This window comes from Oryza sativa, chromosome 5 (assembly GCF_034140825.1).
Source record: "Oryza sativa Japonica Group chromosome 5, ASM3414082v1".
Classification (NCBI taxonomy): domain Eukaryota; kingdom Viridiplantae; phylum Streptophyta; class Magnoliopsida; order Poales; family Poaceae; genus Oryza; species Oryza sativa.
In genome coordinates, this window is record NC_089039.1 from 3,803,119 (window position 1) to 3,819,979 (window position 16,861).

The window sequence follows — 16,861 nt, forward strand, 5'->3', positions numbered from 1 at the left end:
CCGGGAAGGCGACCTGCAACCTCGTCGTCGACAACCTCGTCGCCGGCAGGCGGATCCAAATCCGCTCCAACAACTACAGCTTCAAGCTCAAGGTCTGATCGAGCTTTGTAGAGGCATTGATCCATCTCCATTTCTGTGAATCCATCCATTGAGTTGAGATTAGCAGGTGGTAGAGGCGTGTATTTACATTTTTACCGATACTAGTTTCTGCGAATCCATTCGTTTTTGGAAGCACTGCTACTCAGATTAGGTTTAATATATGAGCACCGATGTATATATGAAAATGCATACGCGATGAATTTCTTTGAAAATGGGAATAAAGATGGCTAACAGATATAATGAGTTAGGGGCAAATAGGTCTTTTTACATCGCTAACAGATGCTAACTGTGCTGTGATGGCACGCAGTGAAGGTTAAAGAAAACCCAATGGCATATTGTTCAACTTGACAAAGTCAGGGGTATATTGTAGAAGTGGGCAAAACTCAGTGGCACTGAGTGGATTCTCTCTATATAAAAACATAGCTACGCAAGTGTGTGATGAGACGGTGAGAGACGTAGTCTAAGCAATCCAAGTTAATCGATGAATTAGGCCATTTGATGGGCCAACTCACGTTGTATGCAACATATAAAGTGGTTACATGTGTTGACAATTTCAGATTATCCAGCAAATAACCTACCGAATAATTCGCATCTGCCGGATTCTAGATATACCATATCCTCATCCACGTCCGCACCACACTAGGGGTGAAAACAGGCGGGTATAGTCCGGGTATAACCCCCTTTTCACCCCTACACCATACTATCCTCATGTAAACCCATATCATATCTCTCATTTCAGATAAATTCGGAGCGAATACTACAAAAATATATTTTTTTAAGTGAATAGAGAAAGAAATACTCTCAACAGTAATAATACCTGATCGCGTATATGGGTGTAGTACTGCTGTGTAACCCAAGGTACTCATAATATACTCCGACGTATATATAGCAATTCACTTGACTAAATGGCACCAACGTAAGAGGCGATTTCTCACAAATTGCACTGCTACCTATATACAAAAGCATCTTGCGCTGACACCACTTCCTTCCGCTGTTTGTTGAGATCAGTCTATTACGATAAAAGACTAGAACTGGCAGTACGAAACGAGCTCATAAATCCTATTTACATTTTTTTTCTTGCAGACCGTCAATCGTAAGAAGCTTTTGAGCCCAAACTCCAAAATTTTCTGCATGATGTTCCTACTACAAAATAACAATTTCCTCACAGCAATTTGCAGTCCTAGTCGTCCCATAACCCTGCAAAATATTAGGAAACATGACCGCATAATTTGTAAGAAACAACAAAATGTTGTGACCAAACATGATCTAGGGGCAACAAGGCAAAATTTTGTTACCTTAGTCAATGACCTCCATGCCATCTGATAACTCTACGGACAAACTGACGGTTCTCCTGGAACGCTTGCGTAAGTTATAAACAACGAGCTGTAAAGGCAAAAAGTATATTTGTCAACAGAAATGTAATCCTGACTTTTTGGGTTTATCTGAAACCAAAAGAGTTTCATTGATTAATATTTGAACTATTCAACTCAAATTCGAAAATGCTGCAAGACAGTACATTAGTGAAAACAACCAATGTACTTTGGTCTTGGCTGCTATGGATAGAATTTATTTATCTACTTCTTAGGATACGCAATTTCCTTTATCTACTGTAGTTGTTTTACCTACAATTGGGGCAATATTTACGCTCTTCATTGAAACATAACCAATTGATATCAGGCCTGAAAAATTCATTTTCAAAAATGGTGAAAAGAAAGATTCCCATGGCTTAGTCAAACAGATTTGGAATACTCTGCATTCTGAAACAAAAGTAATTAATAGGGTGCAGTTTAAAATTAGACTTTATGAAAAAAAAACTCTCAAGGGTTGGAACGTGAGTGTCGATGCTAAACAGAAAAAAAATGGTTAATGAATATAATGTTTTGGGTAGACAATCTGAGAGACGTTTTATCTGTCGATGATAATATAGAATGAAAGAAATCACCCAGGAATTTCTTCAATTCGGGAGTCCGGAAAGATGAAGGATAGATAGAGATCTAGAGAGAAAGATATCCTAGTGAGAGACCATAATGCTGCTCTTCTCAGAGGAAAAAGAAGCAAACAATTAAAATGCTGCATGGGCCTGAGGGACTGGTATATGATAACAAAAGATATGATACCAATTGCAGTTGAACCTTGATTAAATATGTCTCTAGCTGATAACTTCTTGAATAAGACTGAAAAATATCATGGAGAAAAACTGCTTCTTAAAGTCTCCTTTTACTTAAGTAGATATGTATCCCCATCCATCCCTTTTCAGTCATTAAGTTTCCAAAATGGGCTATCAAAGCTATCAACGGACACATGGCATGGCATTTTTGGGCAATCATTAAGGTCATCACAAGTATCGCCTTTCCAATTGGGGTACGGTATGAAAAGAAAAGAAGTGCCCAAACCTGCAAGACCTGAATCTTATCTCTTGGCTTCTTCGATCAAAGGTACCATTTAGATAGGGATAAGATTTCACGGCAGGTAATAGATTATAAGTATGATGTCTTGGTCCTTTCCTCTCTCGTTTATTCTGTACTAGAACTATATGTTGCAGGATCTAACTTGTTCTCATTTTAGTTTCTGCTCGTGTCAGTCGCGATTAAACAATGTTCTAGTGTGCTAAGAATGTAAGAATGGTAAACTGAAGAAAATTGTTTCATTTCCATTAAAAAATGGAACACAGGTTTTTCCCTTTTGATCTAAAAACATCCAAAACTAAAACTATTAGAAAATATCCATCGAATATGCAAACCTCTGCTGATTCTGTAGTTGAAAGTGCAGAATCACCTGCCAGTCTCACCCGGTTGTATATTTTTTTAGAACATTACTTTTGTCAAGTTTTAATTTCGTGAAATGCACTAAAAAACTGCAGTTTTTTTTATGAGAAATTTATACTATAAGATAGTATATGTGCCAAAAAAAATAAGTTGTACTAAAAAACCACAAAGCAATGTGCTAATTTCAATAAAAGCTTACCTCAACATCTACTTTGGAGTTCAAGTTGATTCCCTTCTCAAAGTGCTTCTCACATACATCTAGCAGAACATCTTCAAACTAAAAAGAAATAGCTCAAGTCACTTAAAATAAATTCCCACAAGTCTTGCATTTATAAGGACAACGTATTTTTACCTGAGCTGTGGTTGAAATGGACTCTTGCTGACAATGAAATATGACATCGCCCATTCTAATTCCATTTCTCTCAGCAGGAGAACCATTGGATACCTAGAATCAAGTTAAAAACATAGGAACAGTCTGTATCTGTGCTAAAAAAGTTAGCTTCAGAAAATCACACTAGATTTGATTAAATTATCGTAAATCCACCTTTTCAAGCATCTATTTCATATTGCTACACTTGGACTATTGTGATTATTTCAAAAGATTGGTCCCACTTGTTGGACTCACAAAGTCACAAGTCACAAGCCTACTGATAGTCAAATGAAAAAAGGCTGGGCTGGTGAGAGCTATTGGTTGGTCCAGCTCATCAGAAATGATCCGAACAATTAAAAGTGTAGTAGTGTGTGTAAGATAGAAATGTAGTTTGCTAAATATAGAAAAAAAAAGCATAACATGCCTACAGTTTGCAGAGCTTATCATTAGAAAACTTGGAGAAAGGGGTATACCTTTGCTACAATCAGGCCAGAACTAATACCATAAACACGAGACAGATTCTCTAAATGTGATATATCCAGAAAATTCACAGTCAGCTTCAAACCCAAATGAGGTCGACCAAGTTTCCTACACCAAATTATCATCAATTTATTAGATTCGAACAAATGGAATTAGTTAAATTAAGAATCATAGATGAAAATAAAAAAATAAAAATATTTCACATTTGTTACAATTTTCATATCAAAACACTATCAAATAAATCAGACACGAGCAAGCAATAAATAAATAAATAACAATTAGGCTACGATTTGCTCTAAATGCAACTTTGTCTCTTTTTTTTGTAGAGATAAATATATATGCAAGAATTGAGCAAATAAGTTTTGAAGACTACTCTCTACTTACTCCTAATCATTTATAAGAATTCAAAAACTTTAGAAACAGTCAAGAATCAAAATACCTGAACTTTTTCCATAATGCGAAGCACTTCAGAATAAGAGAGCTTGGAATAAAAGCAACATTGGGTAAAGCATATAATACCATACTCACAATATTCCTATTAAAATTTGTCAGTGCTCCTCCATTGCAGTCCTGAATAAAATTAGCAATGAAGTTATACTAAACAATCTTATCTAAATAATAATAAAGGAATCAGATAATTGCTTATATTATCACCTCACAGTCCGAAGCATCAATGAATAAATAATGGTTCTTTTGGTGTTCACAAGGGTCCATTGCCACTATTGTTGTTCGTCTACAGATCAAATCAAGATTTTTGTCCCTGGCTAGCACACAAGCTTCACTGCCAAATTCCAACTCAGTATCTAACAACGCGACTTGTAGATCCAATGCCCCATTGACCTTAAAAAAGACAATCTCATAGTGTTTGCTAAAGTAGAGCAATTCCATCTCAGAAGTAGTCCCATCCAATAGGTGAGCAATCATCTGAAAAGAAAATATTGTGATTTGAAGTAAATGACATTCACAAAAGATGATTACATGAGAATACAAAAGTAGAACAAATTATGAGTCTTGAGAACAATGGTGAAAACAAACAGAAAAAACAAGAAATAAAATCCTGCAATCAACAACTATAGGTAAAAACATCCAAAAGACTTCTGTGAAAAATTAGTAAATTCCTAGCCAGGGATGCCAGGGATTAATATTTGTGAAACATTTGGTGAATGCATGAGCTGAACAACTATATTGGGCAGTCAATGAGTACGCTACAAGACTACACTTGGATTGGAAATCTTCACTGGTAACCAAGTTAGCCATGTAAAAATGTTTAGCGCATAATGTGCTCAAGATCATGAGAAGGCAGATTGTTCGCCTTCGTGGGCAACCATGTTAGCCGTGAAAAAAAGCTTAGGGCTTAGTGTGTTCAAGAGTGAGTGCAAACTGTTTGTGCATACTGCTAGCCATGCAAAATATCCAGTAGTTATGCTGAAAAGAACTTCAAAGATAGTCAGAATGTGCCATTGTGATAATTTGCTCAGCAACTGAGAAAGGTTAATTGGAAAGATTTGTAGTGCAGCCAACTGTGAGGCCATGGAGCTACATACCTCGTTTTCCGTTAGCACCGCTTTTCAAACTGTTAAATGATGCGTTTTTTTAAAAAAGATTCTACATAATAGTTGTTTAAAAAAGCAAATAAATCCATTTTTCAAATTTATAATAGTTACTTCCTCCGTTTCATATTATAAGACTTTCTAGCATTACTCACATTCATATATATGTTAATGAATCTAGACATATGTGTGCCTAGATTCATTAACATCCATATGAATGTGGACAATGCTAGAAAGTCTTATAACCTGAAACGGAGGTAGTAATACTTAATTAATCATGTGCTAATAAGGTTTCTCATTTTGCGTGCAACAGAAATCCATCTCCAACACGGGAGATCGAACGGGGCCTAAGATGGGCAAGACCTGGCAGTAGCTGCGTGCATTCAAAGACTTTGTATATTATGTTTTAATACATAGAAATAGTGGGTGTAGATTGTTAGTTTGTCTTGACGGGGTATCAAATTAGCATTATGTATTCACAGTTTTTTTTATTTGAAAGATCGCTACATATTAGATTTTGTATGTGTGACCTTGTGTGTATGTGGATGTGGGAGGGGCACTAATTCATTTCACTGAACTGCTTAGGTAAAGTTTGTATCTATTAGGAAGCTGCATTTTCTATGAAATTTCTAAGCATTCTTAACTTCAACCAATAACCATAATAAATGCAACAGAAATGTATAAAAAAATTCACCAAAAATCATTACTCGCCACAGGTATACTATTCGTATCATCAATAACCAAAGTACAAAGGCTGAGAGAAAATAGAGCACCACAAAGTAAGGCGAAATTACAGTATCAAGGAAACACTAAGAAGCAAAACCTAAGCTCAACAGAAGAATACTGAGCAAACGTCCAAGAAGTAATGTTGTTCACAAATTTACCTTGGTGTTGGGATAGTAGATACTGTTATCCTGTGACTCCTCATTGCATAGGATTTGTGAAGAGGTGACAAGAGTGGCAGATTTACTGACTTCATCCCACTCGATGATGATACCCGTGCAGCGATAGATTTCTTTCTCATCTGTATATCAATAAAAACTTAGCAAATTTAGTGATATGTGCATATGGATAAAGTAACTAAGAATGTATACCGGAGAGAAAAAAAGGTAATACCATGAGTCGATGAAAGGCTCAGCACTGATTTTGCTACACCCAGAACTGCTCTCTTCTGATTTAGATTATGCCAATCGGCAATATTTTGATAATAATCGGACTGCTTGAGTGTGGGCAACTGTTCTAGACGAGCTAAATATATATAGACAAAGATTGTGTCATCAAAAGATTACATGCATTATAACTGTTTATGAAACTCAGTGAAAAATAGCTCACAGGATGACAGTAACTCTAAGGCCAAGCTTATAGATGTTTTGAGAAATAGTCAATTGTTGTTTTAGGTAGTAAGCAAAATTGAACGTATGGGGAAAAGTGGAGCACTTTTATACCTTTTTTTTCCTGGTACTTGAAAAACTGCCTGTGGTAGAGATCCACTGCTGCCACATCGGAGTTATAATAAACCATTGGTCGACGGAGAGGAGAGCTGTACTCAGATGAGGAGTCAGCAGCATCCCTCTCAGCCGCAGCGGTGGTACTGCCCTCGCCCATGGCCAACGGTGATAGTGGTGTGGTCTGTTGAAAATATAGTCATTAATCGGCATATTTTAATCCAAGAAAATGAAACAATGATCATGGCATAAGCAGTGTAGGGTGATCTTAACATAACCAGTAGCATACTATGCGCATCATGAATGTCAGGAACAGGAACATACCAGTAACGCGATAACATGCTAGAGGCATCATGTAGAACAGGAACAAGAACATAGCGCACATAGTATAGCGCTAACAATGGGAACAGGAATAGCGCTAACAGCAGTAGCAGGAGGAGAAGATTATACCCCGAGAATGGCCCTCCGCTGGATGGTGAGGCAGAATTGCCTCCGTTGTTGTAGTCGTTCACGGCACCTCCTCCTGGCGCACCAGCTCCGGATCCAGATCCAGCTCCTGTCGGCGGCGGCGTACCACCTCCGCCAGCAGTGGCGGCAGCAACTCCAGACATGGCGATGAGCAGTCGTGCGGGAGGCACTCCCAAAAAACCTGATCACCCGCCTACCCGGTGCAGATCTCAGGCGAAGGTGTGGTTTCGGAGGCACTACTCCTTCCAATCTCTCGTGCGCGCAAGAGATCAGAAGCGGGGAAGCGAGAGCAACTCAGGCGCGGAGAAGGAGAAACTAACACCGGGAAAGAAGCGAAGAAGTCGGATCGGACTCGCGGCCTCCTTATCTATCAGGAGAAAGAACGTGGACGCGCTGTTGCGGAGGGAATCGTGGGAACGTGGGTTAGTGGCTGCAAAAGGATAGCGACGTGACGCACGCACGCCAGCCGCCAGCCAGCCACGCCACGCCACGCCTCGCCCTCGCCCCGGCCCGGCCCGGCCCGGCGCGCGCGTGTGGCATTCCGACCCCCACCTCAACTGGTCAACAGGGAGCCTCTAATAACTCCCTATTTAGGTTGAGATATTTCTCGCTTAAATCCTGAGGTGGTATTATTATCCTCAACATTTATTATGGGCCTTTGAGATTTAATATTATAAATTGGGCCTAGCCCAATTATTTTAACAATCCCCACCAAATTTCAAGGCTCATAAGAAATGTTCCCAATGTTGTGCCTGTTTGATATACCAGGGTTTTGGTGGAGACTGTCAAGTTGAACTTCCACCTAGGAAATGAGCTACATCAGACCACAACTGAACAATGGACTATGCCTTGAATTGTAAGTTTTGTGTGATCAGGTTTCACTCAGAACCTTGACTGGTACTGGGCTGTCGTTCGCATCCCCTCTGTTTGGAGCATATAAGTCAAACTCCAGGCCTTTCATGAGTATCTAGAGATTGCCCAAACCTTATAGACTGTGACTAGCAGTCGAACTCATATAGGTGTGTTCCTTCTGAGATGTTCTGCAGGTCAACATCTCTGCTTGGAAAAGCCACTCGGATCACATTAAGACATAAGCCATCCTACCATGCAGGAAAGAAGAGAAGCACATCATGAAAATGAGCCCTTTTCAAGGGTCTCTTCTCTCAGTCACACAATAGTTTGTTTCACCATCCAAATTCACGGGATCTCCGATCACAATGGACAGGTTTCCACTATTATGCAACCTTAGGTGGGTATCAAGCCCATTTCCCTCGATGCACTGTCTATCACATTACGTGGTAGCCCCTTGGTAAACTGATCTGCCAGATTTCTAGCCGTTTGGACATAGTCCAATGCTATCACTCCGGAGTTTTTCTGCTTTCTGAAAGATTTCAGTCTTCTCTTGATGTGTCTAGATGACTTCATGTTGTCCTTTGAACTGTTCACTTTAATAATCACTGTTTGATTATCGCAGTTCATTAGGATAGCTGGCACTGGTTTTTCAACCACCGGCAAATCCATCAGGAGTTCACGAAGCCACTCGGCCTCAACTGTCGCAGTATCTAGTGCTGTAAGTTCTGCTTCCATTGTTGACCTCGTTAAGATGGTCTGCTTGCAAGACTTCCAGGAAACAGCGCCACCTCCAAGTGTGAACGCATATCCACTTGTGGCTTTTATCTCATCAGCATCAGATATCCAGTTTGAGTCACTATACCCTTCTAGTACTTTTGGATACCCGGTATAGTGAATTCCATAGCTCATAGTGCCCTTTAGATAGCGCATTACTCTTTCCAGAGCCTGTCAATGATCATCTCCCGGATTTGAGACAAACCGGCTCAGCTTGCTTACAGCAAATGAGATGTCAGGCCTCGTTGCGCTAGCCAAGTACATCAATGAACCAATGATTTGAGAGTATCTCAGTTGATCCCTTGCTATTCTTCGGTTTTTCCTTAATAGCACGCTGGGATCATAAGGAGTAGGAGCTGGCTTGCAGTCACTATATCCAAAGCGACTCAAAACCTTGTCCACATAGTGGGATTGCACAAGTGTAATCCCACCCTCATCTCCTCTTTGTAGTTTGATGTTAAGAATAACATCAGCCTCTCCCAAATCCTTCATTTCAAAACTCTTGGACAGATAGTCTTTGACCTCCTCAATCACATTAAGGCTGGTCCCAAAGATCAGTATGTCATCGACATATAAGCACAAGATCACCCCTTCTCCCCCACCATAGCGATAGTATACACATTTGTCAGCTTCGTTCACAACAAAGCCTGCAAATGTAAGCGTGGTGTCAAACTTCTCATGCCATTGCTTAGGTGCTTGCTTGAGGCCATACAAGGATTTCAATAGTTTACACACCATTCCCTTCTGACCTTCTAGTACATACCCGTCTGGTTGATCCATATAGATCTCCTCCTCCAGCTCTCCGTTTAGGAAAGCTGTCTTAACGTCCATCTGATGGACGAGAAGACCATGAGAGGCTGCCAGAGCAAGTAGTACTCGAATCGTGGTCAAGCGAGCAACTGGTGAGTATGTGTCGAAGAAGTCCTCGCCTTCCTTTTGGGTATAACCCTTGGCTACAAGCCTTGCCTTGTACTTTTCGATTGTACCATCAGGCCTAAGCTTTTTCTTGAAAACCCATTTGCATCCTACGGGCTTGCACCCATATGGACGCTCAACGACTTCCCAAGTACCATTAGACATAATCGAGTCCATTTCACTACGTACTGCTTCCTTCCAGTAGTCAGCGTCAGGAGATGAATATGTCTCTTCTATGGTTCTTGGGGTGTCATCCACAAGGTATACAATGTAGTCATCTCCAAAGGATTTTGCAACCCTTTGTCTCTTACTCTTGCGAGTATCTACAATGTTGTCCTCCTCAGGATTTTCCTCAGGCGTTTGATCATCGTGTTCTATCGGTGCAAAGTGCTCATGGGGCATGACAGTTTCTTTACTAGAAGTGCTAGGTGTATATTTCATAGGAAATTCATTCTCAAAGAATGTAGCATCTCTGGACTCAAGAATTGTACCAGCATGCATGTCGGGTACTCCAGAGTTTACTATTAAGAATCTATAACCCGCACTGTGGATAGCATAACCAAGAAACACACAATCAACAGTTTTTGGTTCAAGTTTCCGCTTTTTGGCTATAGGTACATTTACCTTGGCCAAACAGCCCTATGTTCGTAGGTATGAGAGATTTAATTTCTTCCTTTCCCATTCCTCGAATGGTGTTACTTCCTTATGCTTCATTGGAATTTTATTCAGGACATGACACGCAGTCAAAACTGCCTCACCCCACCATTCCTTGGAAAGCCCCGCAGTATCTAACATGGCATTCACCATCTCAGTTAGAGTACGGTTCTTTCTTTCGGCCACCCCATTTGATTGGGGTGAATAGGGAGGCGTCATCTCATGAATAATTCCAAACTCTTCGCAAAAGGATGCAAACTCATTGGAAAAATACTCCCCACCTCTATCAGACCTCAACCGTTTGATTTTCCTTTCAAGTTGGTTTTCTACCTCAGCTTTATAGATTTTAAAGTAATGCAATGCCTCATCCTTTGTTTTCAATAGATACACATAGCAAAATCTAGTGCAATCATCTATCAGTGTCATGAAATATTTCTTTCCCCCTTTAGTCAACACGCCGTTCATTTCGCACAAATCGGAATGAACAAGTTCTAGAGGTGCCAAATTCCTCGCCTCAGATGCCTTGTGAGGCTTGCGAGGTTGTTTCGATTGAACACAAGTATGGCACTTGGAACCTTTGACCAAAGTGAATTTTGGAATTAAACTCATGTTAGCTAAGCGCGTCATACAACCGAAATTCACATGACAGAGTCGCGAATGCCACACATTAGACTCATCATTCTCGCTAATATGGTTCACAGCATTATGATTATTACACATGTCATTCAAAGAAAAGCGGAACAAGCCTCCACTGTCATAACCTTTTCCAACAAAAGTCCCATATTTAGATACGACACATTTATTGGACTCAAACACAAGTCTAAAACCTTCTCTACACAATAGAGAGCCGCTAACTAGATTCTTCTTTATTGAAGGGACATGCTGCACGTTCTTCAGCTGCACGGTCTTTCCCGAAGTAAACTTCAGATCGACCGTACCAACACCATGAACAGCCGCAAGTGACCCGTTTCCCATCAACAAGGAGGAACCTCTCCCGACCTGATAAGAAGAAAACAGAGAAATGTCAGCACATACATGAATATTAGCACCAGTATCCACCCACCAATCAGGTGAATGAAAAACAGAGAGAACTGTAGGTAATATTTTACCATACCCCGATGTTCCTCCGCCCTCGCTAATGATCATGTTGGCAGACTTCCTGTCTTTGCACTCAGGACAGTCCTTGGCCCAATGCCCAGACTTGCCACACACAAAGCAGTCTCCCTTTGTCTTTCCCTTGCCTTTCTTCTTAAAATTGGTTGCAGCCTTGGGTTTGACATCAGGCTTGACTTTCTTGTTGTTGTGGGATGCATGAGGGTTCTTCTTCTGTACCATATTGGCACTAGAACCTCCCTCAACCTTTTTGCCCCGGACGTCCTTTGCCCTCGCCTTCTCCTCAACACCCAAAGAGCCAATGAGATCAGGAACACTGAACTCTTGTCTCTTGTGCTTTAGAGAAGTGGCAAAGTCCGACCAAGAAGGTGGTAGTTTGGCAATAATGCCACCCGCCACAAACTTGTCCGGCAACTCACAGTTGTTGTTTTCAAGTTCCTTAGCCAGCATCTGAATCTCATGAGCTTGTTCTACTACAGAACGGTCATCGACCATCTTGTAGTCATAGAACTGCTCCATGACATACAGCTCACTGCCGGCGTCAGAAACTCCGAACTTGGCCTCAAGTGCATCCCACATGTCCTTCCCAGAAGGCATGTGCATGTACACGTCCACTATGTTGTCAGCGAGTACACTGATCAATGCTCCATGGAACAGGCAATCCGAAGCCTCGAACTTAGCCTCTTCCTCAGGAGAAAGAGGTGGTTCACTTCGTTTGCCCCGTGAAACATAGAAGCACTGCATCGCTGTCAACCACAATAGTGCACGTGCTTTCCATCTCTTATAGTTTGAACCATCAAATGCATGTGGTTTCAGTGCAGCAGCAAAGCCAACTACCGAAAATGACCTATCAGGTTTTTGGATTGTTGGAAATATAGTCATTAATCGGCATATTTTAATCCAAGAAAATGAAACAATGATCATGGCATAAGCAGTGTAGGGTGATCTTAACATAACCAGTAGCATACTATGCGCATCATGAATGTCAAGAACAGGAACATACCAGTAACGCGATAACATGCTAGAGGCATCATGTAGAACAGGAACAAGAACATAGCGCACATAGTATAGCGCTAACAATGGGAACAGGAATAGCGCTAACAGCAGTAGCAGGAGGAGAAAATTATACCCCGAGAATGGCCCTCCGCTGGATGGTGAGGCAGAATTGCCTCCGTTGTTGTAGTCGTTCACGGCACCTCCTCCTGGCGCACCAGCTCCGGATCCAGATCCAGCTCCTGTCGGCGGCGGCGTACCACCTCCGCCAGCAGTGGCGGCAGCAACTCCAGACATGGCGATGAGCAGTCGTGCGGGAGGCACTCCCCAAAAACCTGATCACCCGCCTACCCGGTGCAGATCTCAGGCGAAGGTGTGGTTTCGGAGGCACTACTCCTTCCAATCTCTCGTGCGCGCAAGAGATCAGAAGCGGGGAAGCGAGAGCAACTCAGGCGCGGAGAAGGAGAAACTAACACCGGGAAAGAAGCGAAGAAGTCGGATCGGACTCGCGGCCTCCTTATCTATCAGGAGAAAGAACGTGGACGCGCGGAATCGTGGGTTAGTGGCTGCAAAAGGATAGCGACGTGACGTGACGTGACGTGACGCACGCACGCACGCAGCAGTGGCGGCAGCAACTCCAGACATGGCGATGAGCAGTCATGCGGGAGGCACTCCCCAAAAACCTGATCACCCGCCTACCCGGTGCAGATCTCAGGCGAAGGTGTGGTTTCGGAGGCACTACTCCTTCCAATCTCTCGTGCGCGCAAGAGATCAGAAGCGGGGAAGCGAGAGCAACTCAGGCGCGGAGAAGGAGAAACTAACACCGGGAAAGAAGCGAAGAAGTCGGATCGGACTCGCGGCCTCCTTATCTATCAGGAGAAAGAACGTGGACGCGCGGAATCGTGGGTTAATGGCTGCAAAAGGATAGCGACGTGACGTGACGTGGCGTGACGCACGCACGCACGCAGCAGTGGCGGCAGCAACTCCAGACATGGCGATGAGCAGTCGTGCGGGAGGCACTCCCCAAAAACCTGATCACCCGCCTACCCGGTGCAGATCTCAGGCGAAGGTGTGGTTTCGGAGGCACTACTCCTTCCAATCTCTCGTGCGCGCAAGAGATCAGAAGCGGGGAAGCGAGAGCAACTCAGGCGCGGAGAAGGAGAAACTAACACCGGGAAAGAAGCGAAGAAGTCGGATCGGACTCGCGGCCTCCTTATCTATCAGGAGAAAGAACGTGGACGCGCGGAATCGTGGGTTAGTGGCTGCAAAAGGATAGCGACGTGACGCACGCCAGCCCACGCCCACGCCCACGGCCCGGCGCGCGCGTGTGGCATTCCGACCCCCACCTCAACTGGTCAACAGGGAGCCTCTAATAACTCCCTATTTAGGTTGAGATATTTCTCGCTTAAATCCTGAGGTGGTATTATTATCCTCCACATTTATTATGGGCCTTTGAGATTTAATATTATAAATTGGGCCTAGCCCAATTATTCTAACATGGTCTTTGATGCCAATTGATCACGAGGTAGGGACGCCAGCACACTCTCCTTCCTCTTCTTCCTCCTCTTCTTCTTCGTCTTCGTCTTCCTCATCCCCTTCCTGTCTTGTGTGGCCACGTCTGCTGCATGAGCAACGGTGGAACGTGGCAGAGCAGATGAGTCCATGGTGGGCCTTGTGGTGGCAGAGATACCGAGCCGCAAGCCCTGCTCCGAATCCGATGAGTGGTAGTACTCCATCCCCAGCCGCTGCCGTGGTGGAGGATGAGGAAGCTGCCCTGGCCCCCCAGATGCCCCGAGCGGCGTGCGAGTCGCTGCCTCCTGCTCCAGACGCTCGTCCCCGCTGCCAACCGCCTCGATCTCCGCCTTGTGATCGGCAAACTGAGAGGATTTGGGATTCTGCATACGGCACATTCGAAAGTCATTAATATAACATGGTATATTGGTATACACACTGATCATTTACATGAACTTTGGATGTCCATGTGACAACAACAAAAGCTAATGCTTCCTCCCAATGATAGGATAAAGAACATTACCTAGCTACAGAATTTTTTTTTTAAAAAAAAGCTTAACATAGGAGATGTTGGAATATTTTCCTTTCAGCTTAGTGGTAAACAGTGGATCTAAAAACCATTCAGCTTAATGCTTAATGAGCAGCAGTGGAACTGATAGAAAACCTGCCAAACAACAAAGAAAAAGTATAATGGAATAAGAAGGCATGGATACATATGAAGTGAAGGGCAGTACTAGCAAGACCTAGTTATGTGATATCTGGACAATTTTATTTGTCTAGACATGGGTATCATATTCTATAATCTCCTAGTGTTGTGGTCATCCCAATCAGCAAGATTTGACAATATTCTATCTGAACGATTGCTTGTTTGTTTAATACTGATTACATATGCTCATCGACTCAGTTGAGGCAGGTTTTCAGCAACCTGTAGCACACAAAAATACATAAAAAAATGCTGGTGAAAATTCAGTATTTTAGAGCATGCAATGCACTGATAATAATACGTTGTTATTGATTGTTCAGAATTCAGAAAAAGGAAAATGACACCACATGCATGATACTTCATCCGTTTTATATTATAAGACTTTCTAGCATTATCCACATTTATATAGATGTTTGACGGAGCGTGGGGCTCCTCACCGGGAGACCGCGCGGGCCCCCCTTTGCCGGTTCGGTCGGGGGCGCTGGGTGAGGTTCTAAGCCCTTGATCTGTGGAATGGTTCGCGAGAGAGCAAATGCGCAAGACACGGGTGATGTTGACAGGTTCGGGCCGCTGAGAAGCGTAATACCCTACTCCTGTGTTCTGGTGGATCTGTGTATGAAGGAGTTACAGAGAGCTGGAGAGCAAGAGAGTTCAAACTCTAGAGACCCTCTCACTCCTCTTTGTTCCCGTCTTTTTTTTAGTCTACGAGCTCAGGTCTTCTCCCCTCTCCTGGTAGGCATGGTCCTCCTTTTATATCTCAAGGGGATACCACATACACCATTTCTACCTACCCTTCTTTTGGGTGGGGACCCATCCTACTTTGACCAAAACTTGGCTCGTACCTTCGCCTGACACCGGGATAACCCTGTCCTCCCTCATTAATGGGCGGAGATTTGCAATGGCTGCTGTCCGAATGACCCTCCGATGGGATGGGTCATACCAACCTCCACTCCGCCGGAAGCAGGTGCAACGTGGAAGCACGGTTGTTTGCTGATGACGCGACCGGCGTCAGACCAGTCACAGACCGGTCATTCTTGTCCACCACGTGTCAGTTTAGCATGCTACACGTCTGCCCTTCTTCATACAATGACTTCCTTGCAATGATTGCGATGAAGCCTGGAATGTATCTGGCCGGGGTTGACGTGTCAACTCCAGGAGTTCCCACGCCGGCTCCGGCTAGGGACGAGTGCCTGGAGGCTCTCATCATTCCGACGGGACGGGGCGAGGCGTGTGTCAGGCCGCCTGTTGCCCCCTAACCCGCGATCTGACCGGTCTGTGACCGGTCACACACTGCGACCGATCACGGACCGGATAAGCATGCGCTATGCTGCATTAAATGCGGCGTGAGGCGCTCGTCCAACCCGCAATAAACGCGGTTAGGTGAGCGCCGCTGTGCTCACCTAACCCACACACGTGGCGCCAAACCCTCAGGGGGTCGGGGTGCCCCAGCCCTCGGGGGGTCGAAACGGGAGCAGCCCGACCCCTCGGGGAGATAGAGGGAGGGGCGGCCTCATCACCCTCGGGCCCGACCCCCCCGAGGGGGTCAGGCCACGTGGGTGACCGCGGCTGCCCCAAACCTCTAGTCAAGATATCCCCGGTCCCATGTCACCGACAATGTTAATGAATCTAAACATTTATATATGTTTAGATTCATAAGCATATATATATATATATATATATATGAATGTGAGCAATGCTAGAAAGTTTTATAATATGAAACGGAGGAATTACGTCTTTTTTTTTGTGTGTGTGGCCTAAAAAGAATTACTCAAACTTCACACTAATCACACATGAGTAAATACAGGTTTTCATCATATCTAAAACAATTAATTGCAACTAGTGAGCCAAAAAAATCCATAGAAATTGTGTAAATTTGACGGAGAGAGGTAGGGAGAATTTGTTAGGGCTTGGGAAGAATACTGCGCGCCACCACCTCCTAAATCGCCTTCAGCTGGCGGGAGGGACCAACGCAGGGGTGGGTGGAGAAGGAGACGAGAGAGTGGCGCCGCGCCGCCTCCGTTCGACGTCGATGCCGCCACTAGTGCCTGCGTCAGCAGGGAGGACGACGGGGTGGCGATGGGTGAGGCGGTGGTATTTTGCGGGTAATTTCACAGAAAACCGGTGGGCACTTCTATATAACGAGGTCGGAGCGGAGCCCCTCGCGGCCT

The 16,861-nt window shown here is 43.7% G+C and overlaps 1 protein-coding gene across 1 annotated transcript; it reads right to left on the minus strand.

Annotated features, from left to right (window-relative positions):
- Positions 1-1,395: 1,395 nt before the first annotated feature.
- LOC112939020 (putative protease Do-like 14) lies at positions 1,396-6,869 on the minus strand. Its single transcript, XM_026025581.1, has 8 exons — positions 6,710-6,869; positions 6,149-6,288; positions 4,369-4,638; positions 4,154-4,284; positions 3,708-3,822; positions 3,217-3,309; positions 3,064-3,141; positions 1,396-1,482 (listed from the first exon to the last, which is right to left on the minus strand). Exons 1-8 carry the CDS (start codon positions 6,867-6,869, stop codon positions 1,396-1,398), a joined length of 1,074 nt encoding a protein of 357 aa, XP_025881366.1.
- Positions 6,870-16,861: the final 9,992 nt, after the last annotated feature.